The sequence below is a fragment of the Mizuhopecten yessoensis genome, unplaced genomic scaffold (assembly GCF_002113885.1).
Source record: "Mizuhopecten yessoensis strain PY_sf001 unplaced genomic scaffold, ASM211388v2 scaffold8811, whole genome shotgun sequence".
Lineage (NCBI taxonomy): Eukaryota > Metazoa > Mollusca > Bivalvia > Pectinida > Pectinidae > Mizuhopecten > Mizuhopecten yessoensis.
Window position 1 is genome coordinate 930,191 of NW_018407733.1, and position 23,630 is coordinate 953,820.

General features: G+C 36.3%; 1 protein-coding gene and 1 long non-coding RNA gene across 2 annotated transcripts in view; both read right to left on the minus strand.

The window, feature by feature from the left end:
• Positions 1 to 1,252: 1,252 nt before the first annotated feature.
• On the minus strand, positions 1,253 to 6,552 carry LOC110456591. The gene is made up of 2 exons (XR_002463601.1): positions 5,992 to 6,552; positions 1,253 to 5,949 (listed from the first exon to the last, which is right to left on the minus strand). It is a non-coding gene; the product is annotated as an uncharacterized LOC110456591 (long non-coding RNA).
• An 852-nt stretch (positions 6,553 to 7,404) lies between these two features.
• LOC110456589 (RAB6A-GEF complex partner protein 1-like) overlaps positions 7,405 to 23,630 on the minus strand; it is a 33,890-nt gene continuing 17,664 nt past the window's right edge. Inside the window, exons 14-32 of the mRNA XM_021507411.1 lie at positions 23,332 to 23,421; positions 22,750 to 22,915; positions 22,286 to 22,393; positions 21,659 to 21,795; positions 21,049 to 21,177; positions 19,427 to 19,523; positions 18,616 to 18,749; positions 17,269 to 17,315; positions 16,781 to 16,905; positions 16,238 to 16,380; positions 15,514 to 15,600; positions 15,140 to 15,224; positions 14,692 to 14,929; positions 14,107 to 14,274; positions 12,751 to 12,869; positions 11,473 to 11,676; positions 10,722 to 10,893; positions 10,135 to 10,323; positions 7,405 to 9,406 (exon numbers count right to left, since the gene is read on the minus strand). Coding sequence (XP_021363086.1) covers positions 9,163 to 9,406; positions 10,135 to 10,323; positions 10,722 to 10,893; positions 11,473 to 11,676; positions 12,751 to 12,869; positions 14,107 to 14,274; positions 14,692 to 14,929; positions 15,140 to 15,224; positions 15,514 to 15,600; positions 16,238 to 16,380; positions 16,781 to 16,905; positions 17,269 to 17,315; positions 18,616 to 18,749; positions 19,427 to 19,523; positions 21,049 to 21,177; positions 21,659 to 21,795; positions 22,286 to 22,393; positions 22,750 to 22,915; positions 23,332 to 23,421 — 2,682 coding nt within the window. The 3' untranslated portion in view covers positions 7,405 to 9,162. The remainder of the gene's footprint in view (positions 9,407 to 10,134; positions 10,324 to 10,721; positions 10,894 to 11,472; positions 11,677 to 12,750; positions 12,870 to 14,106; positions 14,275 to 14,691; positions 14,930 to 15,139; positions 15,225 to 15,513; positions 15,601 to 16,237; positions 16,381 to 16,780; positions 16,906 to 17,268; positions 17,316 to 18,615; positions 18,750 to 19,426; positions 19,524 to 21,048; positions 21,178 to 21,658; positions 21,796 to 22,285; positions 22,394 to 22,749; positions 22,916 to 23,331; positions 23,422 to 23,630) is intronic.

Sequence of the window (23,630 nt, forward strand, 5' to 3'; positions counted from 1 at the left end):
TCTTGAAAGGATCTCGAGAGTTTGCTCTAGTCTCTGGGTTTTTTTTAAACTTTTCTTTAGGAGGATATCTTTTTCATAATCAGAACAATCACTAATTTCAAACACGTGTACTGTCAAACTTAAGCTTATATAAAGGCGAGGAGAAAATGGTGGTGGGACTGGATCTGACAGTGCACTCGAGCGTTGCTGAGAAATGAGAACCAGGTATGTTTACTATGCGATCAATAAGCAAGTAACATGCTGGGATGAGGGGCTAACAGGTATATTCAATTACAGGACTTTGGCCTACTTTCAAGGTCACGGGCTAAAAGTTTGAAACAAAATTCTTAAAACAGTTTCCTCAAAATAAACAAAATACCCAGGTTATTCATATTTGCCTAGTAGTAGTAGAATGCTTGGATGAAAGGCTACCAAATTTTAAATGGATGACCTTGACCTATTTTCGAGGTAACGATGGTCAAATGTTTGATGCCATCATTTTATTAACCAAAAGTGACAAGTTTGTTCGAATGAATATCTTTTACTCGCTTTTAGGTCATAGAGGTCAAATGTTCAATATATCTTTAAATTAATTTCTTCTTAATTAGTAAAATGACCAAGGTGACGATTGGCCTGTGTTTTATTTAGTCCATTTAACATATTCGACCTTGGTAGACTTTTAAAATTACTGATGTCATGGATGTGAGATAAAAAATTAGGGGAGTGATCCAGGCCCATGGGCCCTCATGTTTTACCAAAGACTGTTTCCTTTTGGATATAAATACCTGGTCATTTCCTATCCCACCTAAAGGTTTATCATATTAGTTTAAAAAGCTTTGAAGAAATCATAAAATATATGAGAGGTTTATGGATGCTTTTCAAGAGCTGATATGATACAATGGTGAAGTTCTACAAGTTTATGAGTAGTGGAATGAATATGTATTAAACTGTAATTTATAAATTAAATTAGTACTTAATTAAGTAATTATAGACATGTTTATACATAGTTCCTTTGTATTTAGTTTTCTCATCCGACTAATGTTGAGTTCCTTGTAAATCCAGGTTTTTTTTCTATGACTTCTGCTTAGCAAGCCTTGAAGAAGTTAAGACTGATCTTCTGCCCCCATCACAATAATTTGGACTGTTATCTTTTCTCCAATACCTACTCCTTCTTGTTATACCTCTCTCCAAATAACTGCAGCCCGTGGGGGGACTTCAATGGAGAACCAAAAACAGTAATGTTCAATGTTACAAAAAAACAAAAAAATACAAATTAAGATATGTTTGTTTTCATTTATTTATAAAAGCACCTTCATTCGTATTAGTATTCACATGTCACCACTTGTGAATGCAGAATATTTCTGTGTGTCACTCTCAGTCTACATCCATGCTTCACCTGCTCTCTCACCTGTCACACTTAGAGAGGTACCTGATTTGATCGCCATGACAACCCTGACTGGGGAGCTGGTATACATCTCCTGGTAGGGGATGTTTCAGTTTTTGCTGACATTTAAATCGGACCAATTTAATACTGCCATCAGTATTCGATAATTATTTATTTGTTAGGTCTAAATGCCCCCATCAACATTATAAGATCATGCATGGCCATACTGTCAATATATAATACTTATAGCAAATGTATTGTCATCAATATTGTGTGAAACATTTACAACCCGAGACTGCAAACTTGTCGTTTTTAGCAAATGACAACCATGGTTACAACAAAACTGTACAATACACTGAAATTACCCTACTTTAACTTCCGTTTACAAATATAAAGAATTTATGACATTTTGAAGTGAATCTGGTTTTGAGTTCTGGATAGTGTGAAAGTTAAATGAATTAAAAAATACAGGTGTATTTTAGAGACAACATATAAAAACCTTTAAAGGATCTGTTATGAACATTTCTACTACTAATGTGCGATGAACGCTGTGGTATACACACCAACACATCGACGGTAATGGGATTTATCTGTACAGAAACTATGACAATTTGTTTTGATTCCTTTTGCAATTGATGTTTTTCTTCTTTTAAGAGAATCATTGCATGTCAAGAAAGTTAAAATGTTACCACCAATAGTTGCTAGTTGTCACAACCTGAATGACCGATAAATAAGGCCAAGTGTTTGCTTTCTTTCATTTCACATAAAATGCCTAAGCCTGATATCAGTGATACTTTTCTCACATCTCCGTAGTGTGAACCAAGTTGTATTTACAGACAACCGGGTTCAAGTATACCTCCCTTCCCTCCAAACTTTGTTGCAGGGGGTATACAAATATAAGTGGTTACTATTAGTTTTGTTTTTGGATAGATTGAATAGTTATCTATATCAGATCTTTGTGCTTTTAAATGGCAGCAGAATTAATAATATGATCGTATAGGATTATTGTGTAATAATACCTAACGCGATTCATTCAATATGTCCATAAACCCATTGTTGTTATGACCTCATAAATGTTGAAAAAATAAAAATCATTCCTTAAATAATACCTATTTTTTTTTATCAAATTACGAATCCTAATCACTGTGAGTAACAAGCAAGACTTAGATTTAAACTTCAAAATGTATGTTGACAGTCTACATACACTAGAAAAGCATTCAAGCTAGGAAATCTACTTAGTAATGTTCCTATACTCACACAGGAAAATGAAGTACAGCAGAAGTTCTTTTCGTTCGCATTATGAGTAATTATGGTAATTAGCTAGTATGAAGCCATGTACACATCACCTAGCTGTTGACAGTATTACATACGTATCTCCATCTGATGAGCTACAACTTGCACAAAAAATTCTACATGCAATACAAAAATAATGCTCTAAGTGAATAACGAAGGGACTTCGACAGCATACACGTTTGTATACATGTCACAAAATTTCTGTCCAACAAAAATATATCTAACACAGAAATATAACCACCAGGCGGACAAACTAATGCTAACAGCAAAAATGACAGACAAAAAAACCATGGCAGCTCGTCAATAAAGCGAACACCAATGGCTGATAAAATGCTGACAGACTAAAGATATTCTCAAAACAGTTGGATGTATATATATATTCTCCATTGGATGTATATATATATTCTCCAAGGAATTAGCCACTTCATAAATGGAATCAATTTGGTTCAATTTTTAAATAACAAAACATTGATTTTGTGAGTCGTGACTTAAGTATTAAGCTGGTTCATAGTTTGTACATCATTAAATTTTCATTTTTAAGAAAGTTAAGTTAGTAAGAAAAAAACCAACAGTGTCTGTCAAATCAAAGAAATTATATTCTTTAGTAGTTTTTTTTTAGAAAATGAACAAATATCACAATTCCACTAAAATGTTAAATATATGTTATAAATCACAGATAGATATAATGATAAATGTATACATTTTGTGGAGAACCAATCCATAATGTGGTGGACTAGTAAAGGAAGGCGGGTCAAAAGTTCAGCTTTACTGAAGCCTTACATAGGTCATCTTGTCATACAACTAAAGCTGCTGAAAGGCAAGTTTCTTCATTTTTGTTAAATACATAACAGGAAAATTCATAAGCAGTGATAAAAAAAATTCAACCAATAAGTTGATTACCACTGTTCTTATGTAGGGCTGTTTATTATATACAAACAGACGTAAACACTCTCATTGATGGACACACTCAAACACCCAAACACACACTCGCCTACAAACACGCACACACTCGCCTACAAACACACAATCACACCCATGCAATAAATGCTTGTCAATAAATGTGACCATTGCTTATTTCAATAGCAGACTTAACACAGACCTACCACAGGAAACTATATGATGCTTTTATTCAAACTAGTAATAGTAACATTGATGACTGCGGTTGTGATTGGAGTGAAAACCTGAAAGAGAACATATGTATCAGGTACTACAGTACTTCAGACTGAATCCTGCTTAGTCATGTCCATGGGATGATTAACACGAAATGTTCATGTAAATTTGTTTCAAGACCAACTATTCAACCCTTATGTTGCCATAAGATATATTCAGCAGCAGAATCTCAGACAGTATCAGTGTGAATCATAAACTACGACGACATTTACCATTGTTGACCTACTCACAATGTTGTTAGGGAAAACTACTCAATTTCATGGGCAAAATGAAACCTATTTGGTAGTAAAGCAGACTTGAACTTAAGTAGATATGGAAATATAATACTAAAAAGTAGCTTCACGATGCATATATATATATATCTCTACATAAAGCTGATTGCCTAATCCTAGCTCTACCACTGGCCTTGTCGCTCAATCTGTGTAACCATTCAAGATTTTATTGAATTCAAGGGAAGCATAAATACATTTATCACAATGGTGAAAATCTAGTTATATGTTACTGACATTTCCTTTAGTTTAGTTGGTAGAGAAACTGGACTAGTGGTCTGTAGTTCCAGGTCCATATTCTAGTGGAGGCACTATGAAAAAAGGACCTCGGTTAAACATTCACCAGTGAAAACATTTATATAGAATTAATACTTACATGTGTACGTAAACAAGGTGTGTGGGGTACATAATGTGTGAATAAATACTACATGCTCTATATAACTCTCACCACACATGTATTTACACTAAATCCTGCTGACTACATATGTACAACTATTATATACATTCACACATGCTCTCCATACATCTATCACTTCAGACATGCTCTCCATACATCTATCACTTCAGACATGCTCTCCATTCATCTATCACAAAACACATCCTTTGTATGATCCATCCACAATATCATTAACATGTTAATACACTGGGAATAGCACGCCTGTTAAACTATCATCACATGTTTATTCCCCCACATTGAACTTTGCTAATACAGATTCTGAAAGTCAGGAAATTGCTACTTTAAATGCTAGCTGATGTTCACAGAACCCGTTTATTATAACTGAAAACAACAGTCTGACTGGTTATTAATACACCTGTCCTGTTGAGTTTATACAACTTTTTTATTACCTGTTATGGGAAACTTGAAAATTCAAGTTTTGGACACAATCTTAATGTCTTCCCATGTGATGGATAGAATTTACTGACACTTTTCGATGGCTTTGAAAAGCTAATGCTTGGTACCTAATACCAACTGTGTCATTGTTTCAGAAACTATCTAGATTTTGATGGGGCGACTCACAATGTTTTACAAGAAACACTTAGTCTACAAATGTATTTACAGTTTAAAATCTATAATGTCATCAAAAGAAGCAAATTTATTGCTTTATATGACATTATATATGTGTCATGCATATTCATAAGGTCAATAATACCATAACAACATAAAAATAACAACAAGGGTAGATTATAGTCCTGTTACAAATTTTTTCTCACCAATGTGCTATCATATAGCAGGTAAATTTTGTAAAGCTTTAATCTGGTGAAATGACGGGCCCACATATAGATCAATAAAATTTAAACTGCTAAAGAGAACAATAGCTAAATCAAGAGCCGCCAGCATTTTCATCTTAAGCTAAAAAAAAATTCTGATTCTCATCAACATGGGATAGCTCAAAAAAGTACTGAAAGGCATATATTGACGTGGGCCCAACAGAAGCACCTGGTTTAGGGTAGATACCAGGTAAATTACAAAAACCTGAGTAAGGACTAATGATTTCGGATGGAAAGTAACCTGTTTGTTTACCATACTAGGTGGAAAATCAATAAAAATCTGTCTAGTGATAAATTATCAAATTCTTAATCACAAAGTAAAGTGTGTTAACTTTAGAGTTTTTTACATCAATATCACCAAACATTATAAACAACCAAAGTTCTGCTGGAAGGTGTCGGACACCTTATCTTGATTGATGGTCTCAAAACAAAGAGTCTGTGAGCGAGTACACCTGTAAGTTTATCTAAATGTTTGAAATGAGGTTGTGCAAATGTGATAGGTACTATATAAGCATTATTATATAGAAAGAATCTAATTTGTTTATCACCAGCAAATATCTATATAAATATATAGTATCTATAAACCTTTAACACTGATATCTATATAAATATATAGTATCTATAAACCTTTAACACTGACTTGTCGCCTTTTCTTATTTTCAGATGGCACAAAGAATTTTTAAAGGGATACTATATTAAGAAGCATGTATACAGAAATATTGAATCTTTGAATCCATAAACATATTTAAAGGTTTGCTTTTTAATTACTGAATTGTTCAAATTACTTCAGAACAATGTTTTAAAGGGTTGTTCTTAATCCTTCCCCCAATAAATTATCTAAATACATTTTGCTGATAATCTCAATACTGGTGGTCAAAGTTGCAAAAATAATTGATCAAACTGGCTTAACTTTCAAATTTCCATAAACAGAGCACTCACGTTATGTCTGAAACAAGTCTCGTTTCTGTACAGTAATATCTGGTGGTTAAATACTCACTAGACATGGTAAACCACATAAGTACATCCTGTGAATATTCCCTTCATTTACCTTACAAATTACATGTATTTTCATATATATGTTACATGTAACTAACTGTGATCATTTACTGTCAACATACAAATTACATGTATTGTCAACTTACATTTACTGTCGACATACAAATTACATGTATTGTCAACTTACATTTACTGTCGACATACAAATTACATGTATTGTCAACTTACATTTACTGTCGACATACAAATTACATGTATTGTCAACTTACATTTACTGTCGACATACAAATTACATGTATTGTCAACTTACATTTACTGTCGACATACAAATTACATGTATTGTCAACTTACATTTACTGTCGACATACAAATTACATGTATTGTCAACTTACATTTACTGTCGACATACAAATTACATGTATTGTCAACTTACATTTACTGTCGACATACAAATTACATGTATTGTCAACTTACATTTACTGTCGACATACAAATTACATGTATTGTCAACTTACATTTACTGTCGACATACAAATAACATGTATTGTCAACTTACATATACTGTTGACATACAAATAACATGTATTGTCAACTTACATTTACTGTCGACATACAAATTACATGTATTATCAACTTACATTTACTGTCGACATACAAATTACATGTATTGTGAACTTACATATACTGTTGACATACAAATAACATGTATTGTCAACTTACATTTACTGTCGACATACAAATTACATGTATTGTCAACTCAGTTTACTGTCGACATACAAATTACATGTATTGTCAACTTACGTTTACTGTCAGCATACAAATTACATGTATTGTCAACTTACATATTACTGTCGACATAAAAATTACATGTATTGTCAACTTACATTTACTGTCGACAAACAAATGTATTGTTAGCCAATATACCAAACTGTAACATTTCACAACATTTATGAACCAGTCGTAACAAAATAACTGATCCATATATTACAGAATGATATAATGGTGTCATATACATGTGTATACTTACACAGATCTAACATTGTGACGAGGTATCTCACCACAGCGAGGAAATGACAGATATCTATCCTTACACAGATCTAACATTGTGACGAGGTATCTCGACACAGCGAGGAAATGACAGATATCTGTCCTTACACAGATCTAACATTGTGACGAGGTATCTCACCACAGCGAGGAAATGACAGATATCTAAACTTACATAGATCTAACATTGTGACGAGGTATCTCACCACAGCGAGGAAATGACAGATATCTATCCTTACATAGATCTAACATTGTGACGAGGTATCTCACCACAGCGAGGAAATGACAGATATCTAAACTTACATAGATCTAACATTGTGATGAGGTATCTCACCACAGCGAGGAAATGACAGATATCTATCCTTACATAGATCTAACATTGTGACGAGGTATCTCACCACAGCGAGGAAATGACAGATATCTAAACTTACATAGATCTAACATTGTGATGAGGTATCTCACCACAGCGAGGAAATGACAGATATCTATCCTTACATAGATCTAACATTGTGACGAGGTATCTCACCACAGCGAGGAAATGACAGATATCTAAACTTACATAGATCTAACATTGTGATGAGGTATCTCACCACAGCGAGGAAATGACAGATATCTATCCTTACATAGATCTAACATTGTGACGAGGTATCTCACCACAGCGAGGAAATGACAGATATCTAAACTTACATAGATCTAACATTGTGATGAGGTATCTCACCACAGCGAGGAAATGACAGATATCTATCCTTACATAGATCTAACATTGTGACGAGGTATCTCACCACAGCGAGGAAATGACAGATATCTAAACTTACATAGATCTAACATTGTGATGAGGTATCTCACCACAGCGAGGAAATGACAGATATCTATCCTTACATAGATCTAACATTGTGATGAGGTATCTCACCACAGCGAGGAAATGACAGATATCTATCCTTACATAGATCTAACATTGTGACGAGGTATCTCACCACAGCAAGGAAATGAGAGATATCTAAACTTACATAGATCTAACATTGCGATGAGGTATCTCACCACAGCGAGGAAATGCGGATATCTATCCTTACATAGATCTAACATTGTGACGAGGTATCTCACCACAGCGAGGAAATGCGGATATCTCCAGCGATAATTTGAATCAACATCATCATGATTTGATGCAACAGATCACCCGAGCGATCCCATGACAAATCGAGCTACAGGATCATGAAGAATTTAGACTTAAGGTAAAGAGTCTCATCACCTTCCTACTGTATACATGGCTTTTGTTTTTATTAAATTTATTACATTTCCTATGTATTCCAACCAAATATTGTAACCTGTTGTGTAGTGGATAAGCCTCCTGCTTTTTATCAAGAATTTCGAGTGTCAAATCCCAGGGCAGAGATTTTGTTGTGAAAAACAGGAAGTGATAACAGACATATTTCTTTTTCACAAATAAATACTCTTTGCAGTGGTAAATGGGCAAGAAAGTCAGAAAAAAAAGTCAGAAAAACTGCCAAACAAAATCAGAACCCTTCAATTAATATACATCAAACAGCACTTGGAATTTCCTTAAGAATGAAGTTTTAATATTTCATTTTTAAGTCTGACTGAAGTCAAAGACCACTTCATGATCCTGGGTCCTGATCACTGATATGACAAGATAACATATGATGAATACTGACGATGATGTAAATCTTGGTCCGCTGGCTGTTTCCATAGCAAAGTGTTTTGGTCAATGCAAGAAATATTTGGGAGATATGATAATGACTATCAGGATATGACACAATCACTTCCCTTCTCCTCCTTGGCTTTGCTCTCAATGTCATTCTCTACCACAGTTTCAATGTCCATGGTGCGCATGGCTTGTAACACGGGTGATATTTGACCTTCATCCAGAGGAGAGCTCTCTAGGGGCGTGGTGCTTAGCTGTAGAGTTGGAGGTGTCTGTTCCACCAGTTTATTTAACACATGGATCTGTCCTCGAATCGCGTGTAGGAATGGCTTGTACCCCAGACTGGAAAAAAACAAAGAGTAGACAAGTGTTATTTTGTATGGCTTGAAACAAAAGTGTAAGCTCAATCTCCTGTTCCAAATGTTTCATAATGTCCAGAGTCATTAAGTCATAGTTAGATAAATCTCTTTATGTCTCTTCTGAAGTACACTGTTGTGGGCTTAGTCAACTTTTATTTTGATTCAACAGTGGTCATAATGTTTTAAGTGCATCAAGATACTGGACCTTTATCTTAAATGAGTTCTCTTCAAGGAAATGTTCTGGTAATAGACTCAGAGGCTTTATAGAGCTCTATATGGAGGTCATTGGTAGTCAGAAGTAAGCATCGTGATGTAACCTTCTCTTTTTATGATCTCAACATAAAGGTGCCTTTTATATCCCCCAAGACTTCAGACCTATACCTGTAAGTCTTATATAAAGAACTGTTATAGTGATGAGTCAATGAGACACAGCACATACAACTTTGAGTCCTTTCCGAGCAAGTATTCTTGTTTTGAGTCACTGAAACACAAGGCAAACAACCTCGAGTCCTATGCGAAAGCTCTTCGGTGGGCAGGACAAAAACGTCTCTGGAAATTTTCTGCTTCCAACTGGACCAACCGGTATGGTAATACACAACAGGGTTAAAACAATGATTTTCCTTAATGTGGGATACTATCATTTCAGGATAAGTAAGGACATGTATTATACATTAGTGATCCTATCTTTTCAGGTACCTGTACTATGCTTACCACTCAGTATCTGACCACAGTTCCAGGTAAGATAGTCCTTCCCTCATACGTGCCACCATCTCCAAGGGTGTGTCTGTCATACTGGCAGTGTTGACGGTCCTCACCACGGCCAACGCATCACGCAGCAATACAGAGAAGATGAGTGCCCACTCTAGACATCCTGCCTCTAAAGCTATCTGGAGCAAGTACCTGGTGGATCAACAGTAAACATAACTTATCCAGACAATATCAAACAGAAACAAAGTGTTAATTATGTAGGATTCACCTACATAAGGCTCAAACAAGCTTTCTCCTATTTGCCTCAAAATGACTTAAATAGTCAATGGACTTTAAAAAGATACAAAAACAAATCTATGTTTGGCACCAGGCTAGGCAAAGTCCATTCACTTAGTAAACATGGGGACTAGAAACCCATTTTTAGGTCTGAGAAACGGTGGCTGCACTGACACGGTTTAAGTTGCAGTACATGTACCACAACTACATATTAATAAGAAACTGTATACTAAGTTTCTGCAAATTTGTTGGGGTACACTTGCAGTATCCTGGGACAACTAGGTGAACAAAGTAAAATGTGATAAGACACCCACCTGAGTTCCAGCTCTGACTGTATAGGGCCCTTGTTGGCCATCTCTTGGGAGAGAATCTCCAGTTCCGGTGACAGAGGTTCGTTACAGCTGCTGACATCAGCCAGGTACTCAAACTCGCCCAGTAGAGAACTGTTGTCTGACACTTCCATAGTGGCTAGGCTGCTCTCCTCCGCTACAAACAATCTCATCATTAGTCTGGTATTCAATCTAGTAAGTGCCCTAGGCGCTTAGCAATTTTAGAAAATTAAGTTATTGCAGAATTTTAAAATTTCAAGAAAGTTGGTAAATTATGAGACAGTTGGACCAAACAAAGTATGGGCATTATAATAGGGACCTTATAGGGGGATAGAGTGCGTATTAGGTCAAGTATAACAGAATTTCTGATAAATAACTAACTACAGGTGACGGAGATGAAGCGAGCACAGGCTACAGAGGGAAAAGTCATATGTCAAATGGTAAAAAGAGACATTTTATTACTTATATTAATGTTAAAAACAACATATAAAACGAAGGTTGGTTTTCTAAGGTTACCATTTCCATCAGGCAACAAACTGGAAACGATTCATGAATTTTCCTCAAAACTGAATTTGATAGAAAGACCTGAACAGTTTCAGAAATATTCTTGAGTAGTAGTTCTAAATAGCATGTTTTGGTTGGTAGGTTTATCTAAGGACTGTAGAACAGTAATGTATATATCTGTATAGACACTTAAGGTCTAGGTTGTTCTCTGATCCTGCTGGGGGATACTCACTGTGTGATATCTGTGGTCTGAGGAAGACGTCGTCGGAGAGGGAGTGAGATATGTTCTGGTCGTTAGATCCCGGTCGCTTATTTCCCAGGTACTGGCTGTATGTCCCTCCCTCTTCTCTCTCTCTTCTCTCCCCTGGAGATCCATCTAGTTCTGTCCCTAACTCTTCCTCTAGTAGTGACACAGAAGCTAGACTCGAAGTTGAAACTGCAACAAGTAAATCAACAATGTTCAACAAGAAGTACAAGAGTTTTACTCTTGGTAGCAGTAAATCTGAACTGTTTATACCAACTGTCTCATGGACTATATCTTTGGTGATTTCTCAATGAACATTCCACAAATGTCAGAAGTCATACCTTATTTCATTGCTTTTTTGAGTCCTCTACACAAAATATATCTGATAAAATTTGCTTGTTAAACTGATCCAACTAATGGTGGCAGTATATACCCTTATACCCATACCCTACTTACTGTATAAACCCTTATACCATACCCTACTGTATATACCCATACCCTACTGTATATACCATTATACCCATTCCCTACTGTATATACCCATACCCTACTGTATATATCCATACCCTACTGTATATACCCTTATACCATTCCCTACTGTATATACCCATACCCTACTGTATATACCATTATACCCATTCCCTACTGTATATACCCATACCCTACTGTATATACCATTATACCCATTCCCTACTGTATATACCCATACCCTACTGTATATACCATTATACCCATTCCCTACTGTATATACCCATACCCTACTGTATATACCCATATCCTACTGTATATATCCATACCCTACTGTATATACCCTTATACCCATACCCTACTGTATATACCCATATCCTACTGTATATACCCATACCCTTATACCCATACCCTCCTGTATATACCCATACCCTACTGTATATACCCTTATACCCTTATACCCATACCCTACTGTATATACCCTTATACCCATACCCTACTGCAGTTCAGTAGAAATGCCAACAAATGATAATTCATTGTCTAATTCCATCTACCTACTTTGAGTCAGAGACTATGTGTTGGACTCCTTGGCTAAAAGAAGAATAGATACCAGTAAGCTATATCAAGTTTGAAGTTTTCACTCCAGTGTTATTTTCACATTACAATGGATAGGAAATATTTCTGATATAACAACACCACAGATCTGGACATCATATATCCCAGACACAGCCACTTCAACGCAACTTGTGTTGGTGACATTATTACAGTATGAAGACAAAGTAGTGCTACTGTACTTACATGTTTTGTTTTTAAGCTGTTGGAAGGCAGAGTAGGATAGTATAGGGAAAGGCCACTGGAACTGCTGGTGAAGGTCCCTTAAAGCTGTCACGAAGTCCTCAACCTTCGCTGCTCGCAACCTTGTTATAGCAGTATTGTTATTACACAACGTTAAGTACCAAAAGTAAATATTGCAGAAAAGGAAATGATACTCTAACAAGAGGCCCATGGGCCTTAACGGCCACCTGATATATTTATACAGAGAGTTGATTTTGTTTTTAACATGAACAGAAATATTATTCAAAGTGACAAAAAACAATAAAACCACCTTATTCAATATCTAGCATACAGATTTAAGACTGAAAAGTATTTGAAACTAGCACCTCTGATTCTAAACAAGGAAAATGAAGAAATGTTAGCACACTGACTCCTTTGGGCACCCTTGGGTGTAGAGCTGGCTCAAAATGTTCAAAGTATCAACTCAGGGTTATAATTCAAATCAAGTTATTAACATGTAATATTCAAAGTATCATTTGCCATTATAAACCATAATAAATTTTGCCCCCCCCCCCTCCTTCCCCAGGGGGTAAACGTGAGACCCTAGAGTCATAAACCTTAAGACCCTTCCATCTATGCAGAGTGTTTGATTCTACCATATCTGGGTCTTTGAGAAGAAGATTTTTGAAATTTCAGTCAATTCGACCTTTTTTTGCCCCACCCATCAGCCCCTGGGGGTCAGTCAGGGCTCATATGTGCATACCATCAAACTGCTATCCAATATTGATAATGCTAACCTAAATTGAATTACTTCCAATGGAAATTAAACAAATGTTGGTCCAAAATGTGATTTCCCTATATAAACTATAGTAAAGTTTACCCCCTCCCCAGGGGTAAACGTGAGACCCCAGGGTCAAGAAATTCACAATTTTGGTAAAGCACCTTAAGACCCTTCCATCTATGAAGAGTATTTGATTCTACCATATCTGGGTCTTGAGAAGAAATTTTTGAAATTTTAGTCAATTTGACCCTTTTTGGCCCCGCCCCTCAGGCCCCTGGGGGCTTGGGACCAAATTAGCCACTGCTTTTGTTGACCTTTGGCCATGGAAGGTTTCTGCAAAATTTCATTGAAATTGGTTCAGGGGTTTTGGAGAAGAAGTCGAAAATGTAAATTGTTTACGGACGGACAACGGATGCCGGACGATGCCGACAAAAGGCGATCGCAATAGGTCACTTGAGACTTAAAAATGTTAGTTCATGTTAACTAAGCATACAATACATTGTGTTTATTACCAAACACCTGAACATTTACAATAACTTAACACAGAGCAAATAAAACCCACAAAAACTAGGAATGATTTTGTCCCATTATATACATACCTTTCTCGTTTGAGCCAGGACACAAGTTGAAAATCCTCCATATTGGCGGCAAAGTAGCCCAAGTCTCGCATCCTGTTTGCCTCGGTAAGGCGTCGACAGTGGCGACACAGAATAATATCTATATATACCTGGTCGGCTGAGGAATCATCTTTAGGCTTTGGGGACATCCTGAAGGGCAAATATAACATAATTATTATACCATCAAACTAGTACTCAGAGTCCATCTCTGGATAGTCCATAACGTGAGCTCTTATTGCAGGTAGTCCTTTAACTCTGGATAAGTTAACCTAGAAATAACTGAATGAGGAAGTTTTTAAAGTAGTCTTTTAACACAAGTGGTCTCTGGAGGAGGTTGGACCATAAAAAATATATCAAGTACTAGAACATAAATATACATGTTACAAATAACATTAAATATAATCTTGATATATGACGCCCATCATAAAGTTTTAGTTACAATATAGGGCCAGGAATATGCCAGCATAAATAAAAAAAGATTCATTTGAACTAGAATCACAATTTACATAGAATTACTCGTATAGGAGAAAATTAATTTATGAAAATTAAATTTTTATAAGTACTGACCTTCTCCCATGGGCTGGGTTGTCTGAAACAGTGTGTTTGAGTTTTTCCTTGACCTTGACGTTCTGAACTAAGTCTGTAGAGGTCACACTTGAGCTTCGTACACGGTTAATATTACTGACATTGCTAACATTGGTGAAGCTGAAGCCGTCCGCGTCAGGCGGGGATAGGGGGGGGCTGGGGTAGCCCGAGGCACGACCATGTGAGGACAGGTGGGTGGGCGAGTCAACATCTGAAGGATCTTATGACAAATAAATATGGTTTATCAAATACTTCTTATATGTAAACAGTAAAGAAAAGAAAAAGGAAAGAAAATTTCAGCAAAATTGCTACTACATACAAACAACGTCTCCTATTTCAGTTTTGAACAAACCTATAAAGCAAGTTAATGATTAAATTTGAAAGTAAAGCTGGTCACAATGGAGGTGAAATACAACATAACGTGTCTTACCTATTGCTTTAAGAAATCGAACCAAGTCTCGAGCTAAATCCCATTTTCCTTTTTCCAATGATGAATCAAGTAACAAGGTGGCATGCTGCAAAATAAAAGTTTGTCTTAATGAAATGCTGCTTAAGACAGTAAATTTAACATGAGAACTGGGTTTTAAATATCTGGGAAAAATCGGTTTGGTAGACAGTGACAAGCTCAGTGAACATCTGAACTCACTGGGCTGCATTACTCACCTGTTTTTATTTGTTGTACCGATATGCTGATCGTTAAATATCTCAGCGTCAACCCTCACCTGTTTTTATTTGTTGTACCGATATGCTGATCGTTAAATATCTCAGCGTCAACCCTCACCTGTTTTAAATTTTATATCTCACCTGTCTGCTGACGATGGGTTTTTCCAGATTTTGTAGGATGATGAGGTATGAAGCTGCCGTCTCTAAGTTTCCACTGATCAAACACTCCTGTAATATCACATAATACATTAATTTCTGTCAATGACATCTCACATGTGACCAAATAGAGATTACCTATCTAAAGGAAGCAAACAGAGTGGAAATAGCTCGGAGCTCTGATAAACTCTAAATACTGGGGAAGTGGTGAAGTTCTAATCAATGTAATTGATACTCCTGAACAAATCACAAGTATTATAAAACATCTTAAACTATATTCATTTATTTTCATATTTCATGTATTTATAATGACACATTTTTCAGTACAGATTTATGAATTATTATGAACGTCATCAGTTTTGACATCTGAAATATATGTCCTTTTTCTAGTATGAAGTCATATACCTGGTATGTATATAGTTTGCATTACAGGAACAAACACGTAAAAGAACACATACCTCATAGCGAAAGTATACATGGGTGAATGGAACACTTGGTGATATTGTTTAAAAAATAAATAAAAAAATTAGCATAGTGATAAAATTGCACTTTTCAAAATTACAGAACCAGTTAAGAGGAAGATAGTTCTTGGGACGCTAAGTTTTTTCCATTACCCAACAGTCTAGATAAACACTTCTATCCTGATTTCATCCTAATGGTAATCTTGTGAATCAATATAAGACCAGCAAAAAAGTCTTGATAGAACTACCTGAAATAGGTCCTTTGGGTTTCCCACAGATGAAAACAGATACGGCCATAGAGCCACCTCCGTTTTCCTGGCACAATGGACAACAGTCTGTAGGAATTCTGGGAATTCCTGGATAAATGCAACGATTCTTGGCAGTAAAGGGTCTGGAAAATGAAGATAACAGACCAAATTTAAAAAAAAAAGTAAATTATCCATATCTAACAAAGTTACTATCTCTCAATACAAATTCCACTGTACAACCAAATTTGCAGTCACAGATGAGACGTAATAATTACATAAATGATTCTAAAAATATAACACTTTCAATGTTCAGGTACATGTTCAGGGTCAAAGTTTTTTTTTTTATCCTAATCAACATCTTGCAATCAATTTATGAAATAAAAATCTAAAACATGTAATTTATTCAATTTCAAAAAGTAAAATTCAGCTTTACATTTCCTTACATTAAATGCAAGATTATGATGTCACCAAGAGTGGATCTTTTTTAAATTCTAGAAATCTTGAATTTGTCCATGTGAATGTGATACATATTTGTGATCTCACCAGGAATGGGTTCCTTAGTCGTGGCCTCTGCCTCCAGGACTTCGTGTAGTAGAAGTTCCAGCACGTGGGGGAAGTATGAAAGCTCCGTACAACTCCTGGCCAGGTCAAGTGCATTCACTCCCAGGCTGTGACAAAAAGGGGTCAAAGGTTACAGATCACAAGGTCACAAAGGAGGACAAAGGTTACAGTCCCAATATCAGTGGTACAACAAATGAAACTGAGATCACATTTTGCAAGTGCATCCACTAGACTCAGCCCAACACCTACAGATTACTAGGTGCCCTACTGATTAAGCTGAAGGAAATTTCCTCTTGCCGAATCAGTAATATGTGACTAGATGGTTCACCACTGTGGCATAAAATACATCAAAATAAAACACAGATACATATCAGCCATCAATTCTGATCATGTTGCTATAATTTTTTTATAAAAATATTCATGACAAATATGAGATTTCAGTATTATGTAAGACTGGCAGTTTTACTTACTTCCTCCGTAACAGCTGTCTGAGAATATGATGTAGGTATATTTGACTCTGAAATATAAACAACATATCTTCATCATATAAAAAAATAAAAAAAATAAAGAAACCACATAATACAGTTACATACAAGGCAGTAATTCGTGAACTCTTTTATATCTACTTTGTTTTTGACATTACAATAAAGTTAGAAATCAGTCAATAAACCATTTAATTCTGTAATGAGTATTACTTGCTAATTGTCATTTCCATCTTTCCTTTATTTCATGAACTCTCTCAATACAGTTACAGAGACCTTGGTTGCCAGTTTATCTCTGCACTTTGTAGTATCACCACAACAAAAGCAAATTTTATGTTTTAACCATGGTTGTTGACGTCATGGAAGATGACAACAATGAAATAAGAGAAGAATGTAGAGTGTTCTCTATGCAAGGAGCACAACTCTTCATTCACACAATGTTTCCTATGGACCAAAACATGGTACAGTGCCCATTGTCAAGTAGAGTATCCTATTGTCTAGGCAGATGGCATTTCATATCAAACAAGAGATCCCAAAGGGATCTTGGCACCCAACATTGTACTATCTTCATTAGTTCTTTGTCAGTTCAATCTTTCCTCTTCTTTTCTCTTATCTGTTTGATCAGTTTGCCTGTCCACCATCTTAACTAGTCTTTTGATCAACCTCAAATGTTGACATTCACAACTCAGGATCAAGGGGAACGTACATATCAAATTTGAGAAATATTCCTCCAGTAAGTTCCGAGAAATAGCAATAACAAACTGAAACTGTAACAAGATGGCCGCCTGTTCGCATCTTAGTTTTCAGATCAATCCAAAAATGTCACATGCATAACTCAGAACCAAGGGGAACCCTTAGGTGAAATTTGAGAAAGATCCCTCCAATACTTTTTGAGCAACAGGGCTAAAAAACTTTTACTCACAAATTCAATACGACCACCTGCCAGCCAACTTGGTTTTCCAATCATTCCCAAATTTCGAAATACGGAACTAGGAACCATTGAGAACCTTCATGTGAAATTTCAGAACGACCCCTCCTGAACATTCCCAGAAATAGCGCTAACAAACTTTAACTCTAACTTTAACCGTCTGTCGGCCATCTTGGTTTTCGCTAATGTCCCAAAATTTGATATGCGTAACTAGGGACCATGGGGAACCTTCCTGTGAGATTTGATAAAGATCACTCTAGTTCTTTCTGAGAAATAGCGCTAACAAGAATTGTTTAAGGAGGAACGGAATGACAGAGAACGGACCACTGAAGCACGGTGATGTGAAAAGCCCACCATCTGATAATGGTTACAAAATATCTTATACCATGAAGTATTATAGAACTTACAGTTCTCTCCAGTATACAGAAGGGGAGGTAATGTGTAGGTTTCTTTGGGGAGGCGGCATCACTCGGGGAGTTGTGCTGGTAAGTTAAAGCATCCCCGGCGGCTCCTAATATCACAGCGTCCTCAAACAGTACGGCTACAACACAATACAACTTCACAGTTTATTTCATACTATATCAAAAACAACTAGTGAAATATTCCTATGTTCCTTATGATTTATACACATAAGAAGCTTGATGACTGTTGATCTTGTAGTGTAGGAGCTTAATTGAAAGGGTATAAACAGACAGGTGTATTGATAGGGTGAACAGGTGATACCTTTTACATTAATGTTGCAAAAACGCATAAAATTCAACTAACTATGCATACAAAAACCACTTTTTTGCCATTAAAATGAAATCATACAGAGTTATCAAGATATCATTTTTCTGGTAATGCCATATATATACATGTATGTAATAACCTACAAAAATCCTGTCTTTTTCGCATATTAAAACTGATCATTTGTGGCATAACCAGAATAGAAATATGTCATTCTTTTAATAAACAATAAAAATTGTGTCATGCAATCCATAGTCCCACACCTTCATGCAAACTTCGGTATGAGATATGAATTAAGGGACTTAACTCTATATAATCAGGTACAAGATCGGACTTAAGAGATATAAAGTGTTGCATGGTTGGACAGACTGAGTGCAAACCTATAATCTCCTCATGTTATACCAGTGGAGGATTAATTAGGATTTCATTCTATATTGAATGATATAAAGATCTACATAATGAGTTTACCTGTCTGTTTTGTGTAAGTCTTACCTAATGGGTATATATCCACCCTAAACGGCAGCATAATTCTTTTGGACATGAAACTTAAAGTCTTAGTTTCATCACGCGGGTAAAGTGGCAGCCACACCTGAGAAGAAACAAACAGACAGGTACAGTAGGAGTATTATATTTACGGGAGGATTCATTTGTCCTATGTTGTGCCCTGAAAAATATATTGGAAATACAAATACCTTACTGATAAAGTGTTAGTCACAGCAAGAATATGCCAGACCCCAAGGCCAATCCTTGTAGCATATCTGTATTAGATTTTTCATGCCCAGCAATTTTATGTATGGTTATGGGGTTGGGATCACAACTGTTTCCAGCTGTGACTCAGAAACGAGGTCCCTAGGGTTGTGGCCAGACCCCAGGATCAATTCTAATATGAAGCCCAGCATTTGTATATATAGTTTTGGGGTGGGGATCTCAACTGTTTCAAAGTTATAACCCAGGGGTTAAGTCTGCAAGGGTGGGGCAGACCCTGGGGTCAAGTCTAATATCATGACTGCATTTGTCTCTTTATGCCCAACAATTGTATATATAGTTTTGGGATGAGGATCTCAACCATTTCCGTTTCAAAGTTATGACCCAGGGACTATGTCTCCATGGGTGGGGCAAGACCCAAGGGCCATCCTGGAAGCAAATGTGCATCCTTCTCTTTATACTCAGCGATTGAATATATGGTTATATGGTGGGGATCTCAACCATTTCCAACTAATAAACTTTTGTTGGCCCCACCTCTTAGCCCCGGGGGGGGGGGGGGGGGGAGCCACACCAATTTGAATCCCTGCCTCCCATGAATGGTTTTGAGCAAATATGATTGATATCCGTGGCATAGTTCTACAGAAGAAGTTGTTTGTAGCAATATAGCCAAATTGACCCCTTTTGGCCCCGCCCTCAGTCCCCTTGGGGGTCAGCCCCACCATTTGTACAATTTTAAAACCCCATCACCTAGGGATGCTTCCAGTCAAATATCGTTGATATCCATCTCTTAGTTCCAGAGAAGAAATCGCTTAAAGCAATATAGCCAAATTGACCCCTGTTGGCCCCGCCCTCAGTCTCCTGGGGGGGGGTCAGCCCCACCATTTGTACAATTTTGAATCCCCACCACCTAGGGATGCTTCCAGTCAAATTTAGTTAAATTCCAATCAGTGGTTAAGAAGAAGAAGTTGTTTGAAGAAATTGTTGATGTACGGACGACGGACGCTACGTTATGACTTAAGCTCACCTTGGTCCTTCGGAGCTAATTATGATACATCAAGTTATTTACATGTGATGCCAATTTCATTAATTAGTTCAAAATAAAACTTCCACGCTCTAATTTTGTGATTTTATCCCCAATCCAATGCTATCACATTAGTGTGTGGTATTTTTCAGTTTGTAATCAAATGTTCACTTTCTTCTTTTATGCAATTTCATTATCTTGCAAATAAAGCAAAAATTGGATACTATTAAAGCATGCAAGATATACCGCAATTATATATGGTAGAAGTCACCAGTAAGATAGTAGTGTAATTCTGGATAACAGGGGGTAGTCTTGATTACTTTTTGTATTTATAAATTAAAAACTACAGAGTTTACAATCAATCCCTACAACATTTTTCTTTACTCACTTTCATTCCCTGAGCTCCACAGCCCAACCACAAAGCCTCCATTAGCTGCATTTTACCCTGATTGGCTCGTGAAGTTGTCCACATGTTCTCCACGTTGGTGGCTACAACTGACGGTGGACAAAACTGCGGCTGAAAACAACAAAACTTCTGTTTTAGTGACAAGATATCAACCGCAGTTCAGATGTCGCAGTCTAGATTCTTTGATAATGATTCAACTTCTGAAACGTTTCGCGAGGTATCTATTAAACATTCTGAGTTGGGCAATTATAAGTTAAAATTTGTAAATCTGGAGTAATAGGTATTCTGCTACATATATGCAAAAATTATAAGCCCATCAACTTTTCCCCTCTCGTTCAAGCATATGGGGATTGTTTGGTAATAAACTCCAATTATTTTTGAGAATTGCAAAATCCTGTGTCTGGGTTTTTGTTTGTTTGCATTGTAAAGCTAGCCAGATGGACGGACAGATGACAAATGCCATACTATCGTATAAGCTCACATGCATTTTGTGTTAGGTGAGCTAAGAAACACCTACCTGTGATTTTGATATTTGCAAACAGATTGTTTTTACTCAATAAACAAAATTAAATATTAATGATAACAAGCTTACCGGTTTGTGCTTAGTTTGATTCAACTTTTGATCATTGACCTGTGGCCCTGATATATCACGCTGGAACATGAGTAGTTTCCCCGCCACACTCAGCAGAAGGCTCTCAGCCTCCTTGTTGTTATGGTGTGACCTTGTACCTGTAACAAAATTACAGAACATTCTTTGTATAATGAAACCTTGTACAAGAGATGCAAATCTTCACTATACCCAGTATGTTATAAGAAGGCAGTTTATTATGAAACCCTGTAAATTTCAGGGTTTTTTCCAAGAATTATTTTCAAGTCAGATTTGTTCTTTACGTCAAGTGCAGACTAGCCTTAGGAAAAATGTATCAGTAAAACTGCAACACCATGTTTTCTGGTTCATTTATCACCAATGTATTACAAGGGTTCATTTTTATTTTTTTCTTAATAATTATGTATTGGTACTTCTTCCCTCAATATTATATCTAAACCCCTGAAAATGCCAATAGTTTGCTGAATCAATGGTGGCAGTACAGACTGAACTTACTCGACCTGCTTGTCGTGTAGTTATTGGTATCAATTTCGGTTGACTGTTGTGTGGTATGGGTAAATCAATACCAAAGTACACACTAATCAAAATATTACAAAATACATATAATCTTACCATACTCGGTCTTCAGTGAGGTAAGGGCCAGACCTGTTACACACACGGGGTGGGGAACGTAGTTGTTAAGGGAAACCTCCTGTACCTTGTTAATGTCCAACAGTGGATCTACAAAACGTCATAGAGTGTAATAGAACCAAAACATATGACATGAGAAATGGAAATTGTGTACCATTTATGTGATGTACTGCAGTGTAACTTTGGCCAGTTTAACAAATATTTGGACTAGATGGGAGCCAGTTTTGACAGGTTATACTGTAGGTATTTATATTCCTGACTTCCAGTTCTTTTTATCAAATAAAGCAAAAGATGATAGCCCTAATGAATTATAACACAAATTTCCGCAAAAATATGAAACATGATATTCTAGAATTATAGTGTCCTGTAATATATGTGATTAAAATCAAATTATACTTTGTCTTAACTAAGTGATATGATATCAAGATGGATGATATCCTACTTACTGGACTGAGTATTCTTTCTCTCCAGGTTGTATAACATGATGTGAGAGTCTATACAGAACACAATGAGAATGTCACGGAACGTGTTTAGTAACAGAACCTGGGAAGGCACCTTTGTGCTAATGGCAAACGTATTGTCTAGTTTACTGCTCCGTGGATAGCACTTAATCTGGAAAGGAAAGACACACATCAACTACAAACTTGTTTACTGTAATGTTATTTTATGATATATGTATATAAACCAAACACAATGATATCAAATTATAAGCCCCTGACCAACTGCATTGTTCTCCAATACTTAGAGGGTGGTCGAATGTCATAGAAGTTAGTGCACTCTCCTTTCATCAAAAAGGTTTGAGTTTGATTTGTATGTGAAAAGGTATAGGGTCACCTGGAGCTGGACGCATTTAAAAAGTAGACCAAAACTTTCCACTTTCCAGTTTCAGGTTTGACATTGAAACACACTAGAGGATAGCATTAGCTCATGATCAGTAGTAACATGTAAGCTAACAAAAACAGCATACTTATATCCCTTGCTACTTGTTAACAAGGTAGTATCATTAGTCACAAGATTTCCGTACTTACCTCATCTCTCTGTCCCACAATGTTGTAACACGCCACACATATAAAGTCTTTCCACCAAGCCATACCCCCTGACACCACTAGGTCACGCTCCTGTAGAGAAACACCGGATTGTCATTATATCATATAGAGTCAATATCATACAAAACAATAGTTGTTTGAGTGATTGACAAAAAAAGCTGTGTTATTTGTACTGAAACATCAAGCATCATTTGGACTGAGACATCAAGTATCATTTGGACTGAGACATCAAGCATCATTTGGACTGAGACATCAAGCATCATTTGGACTAAGACAACAAG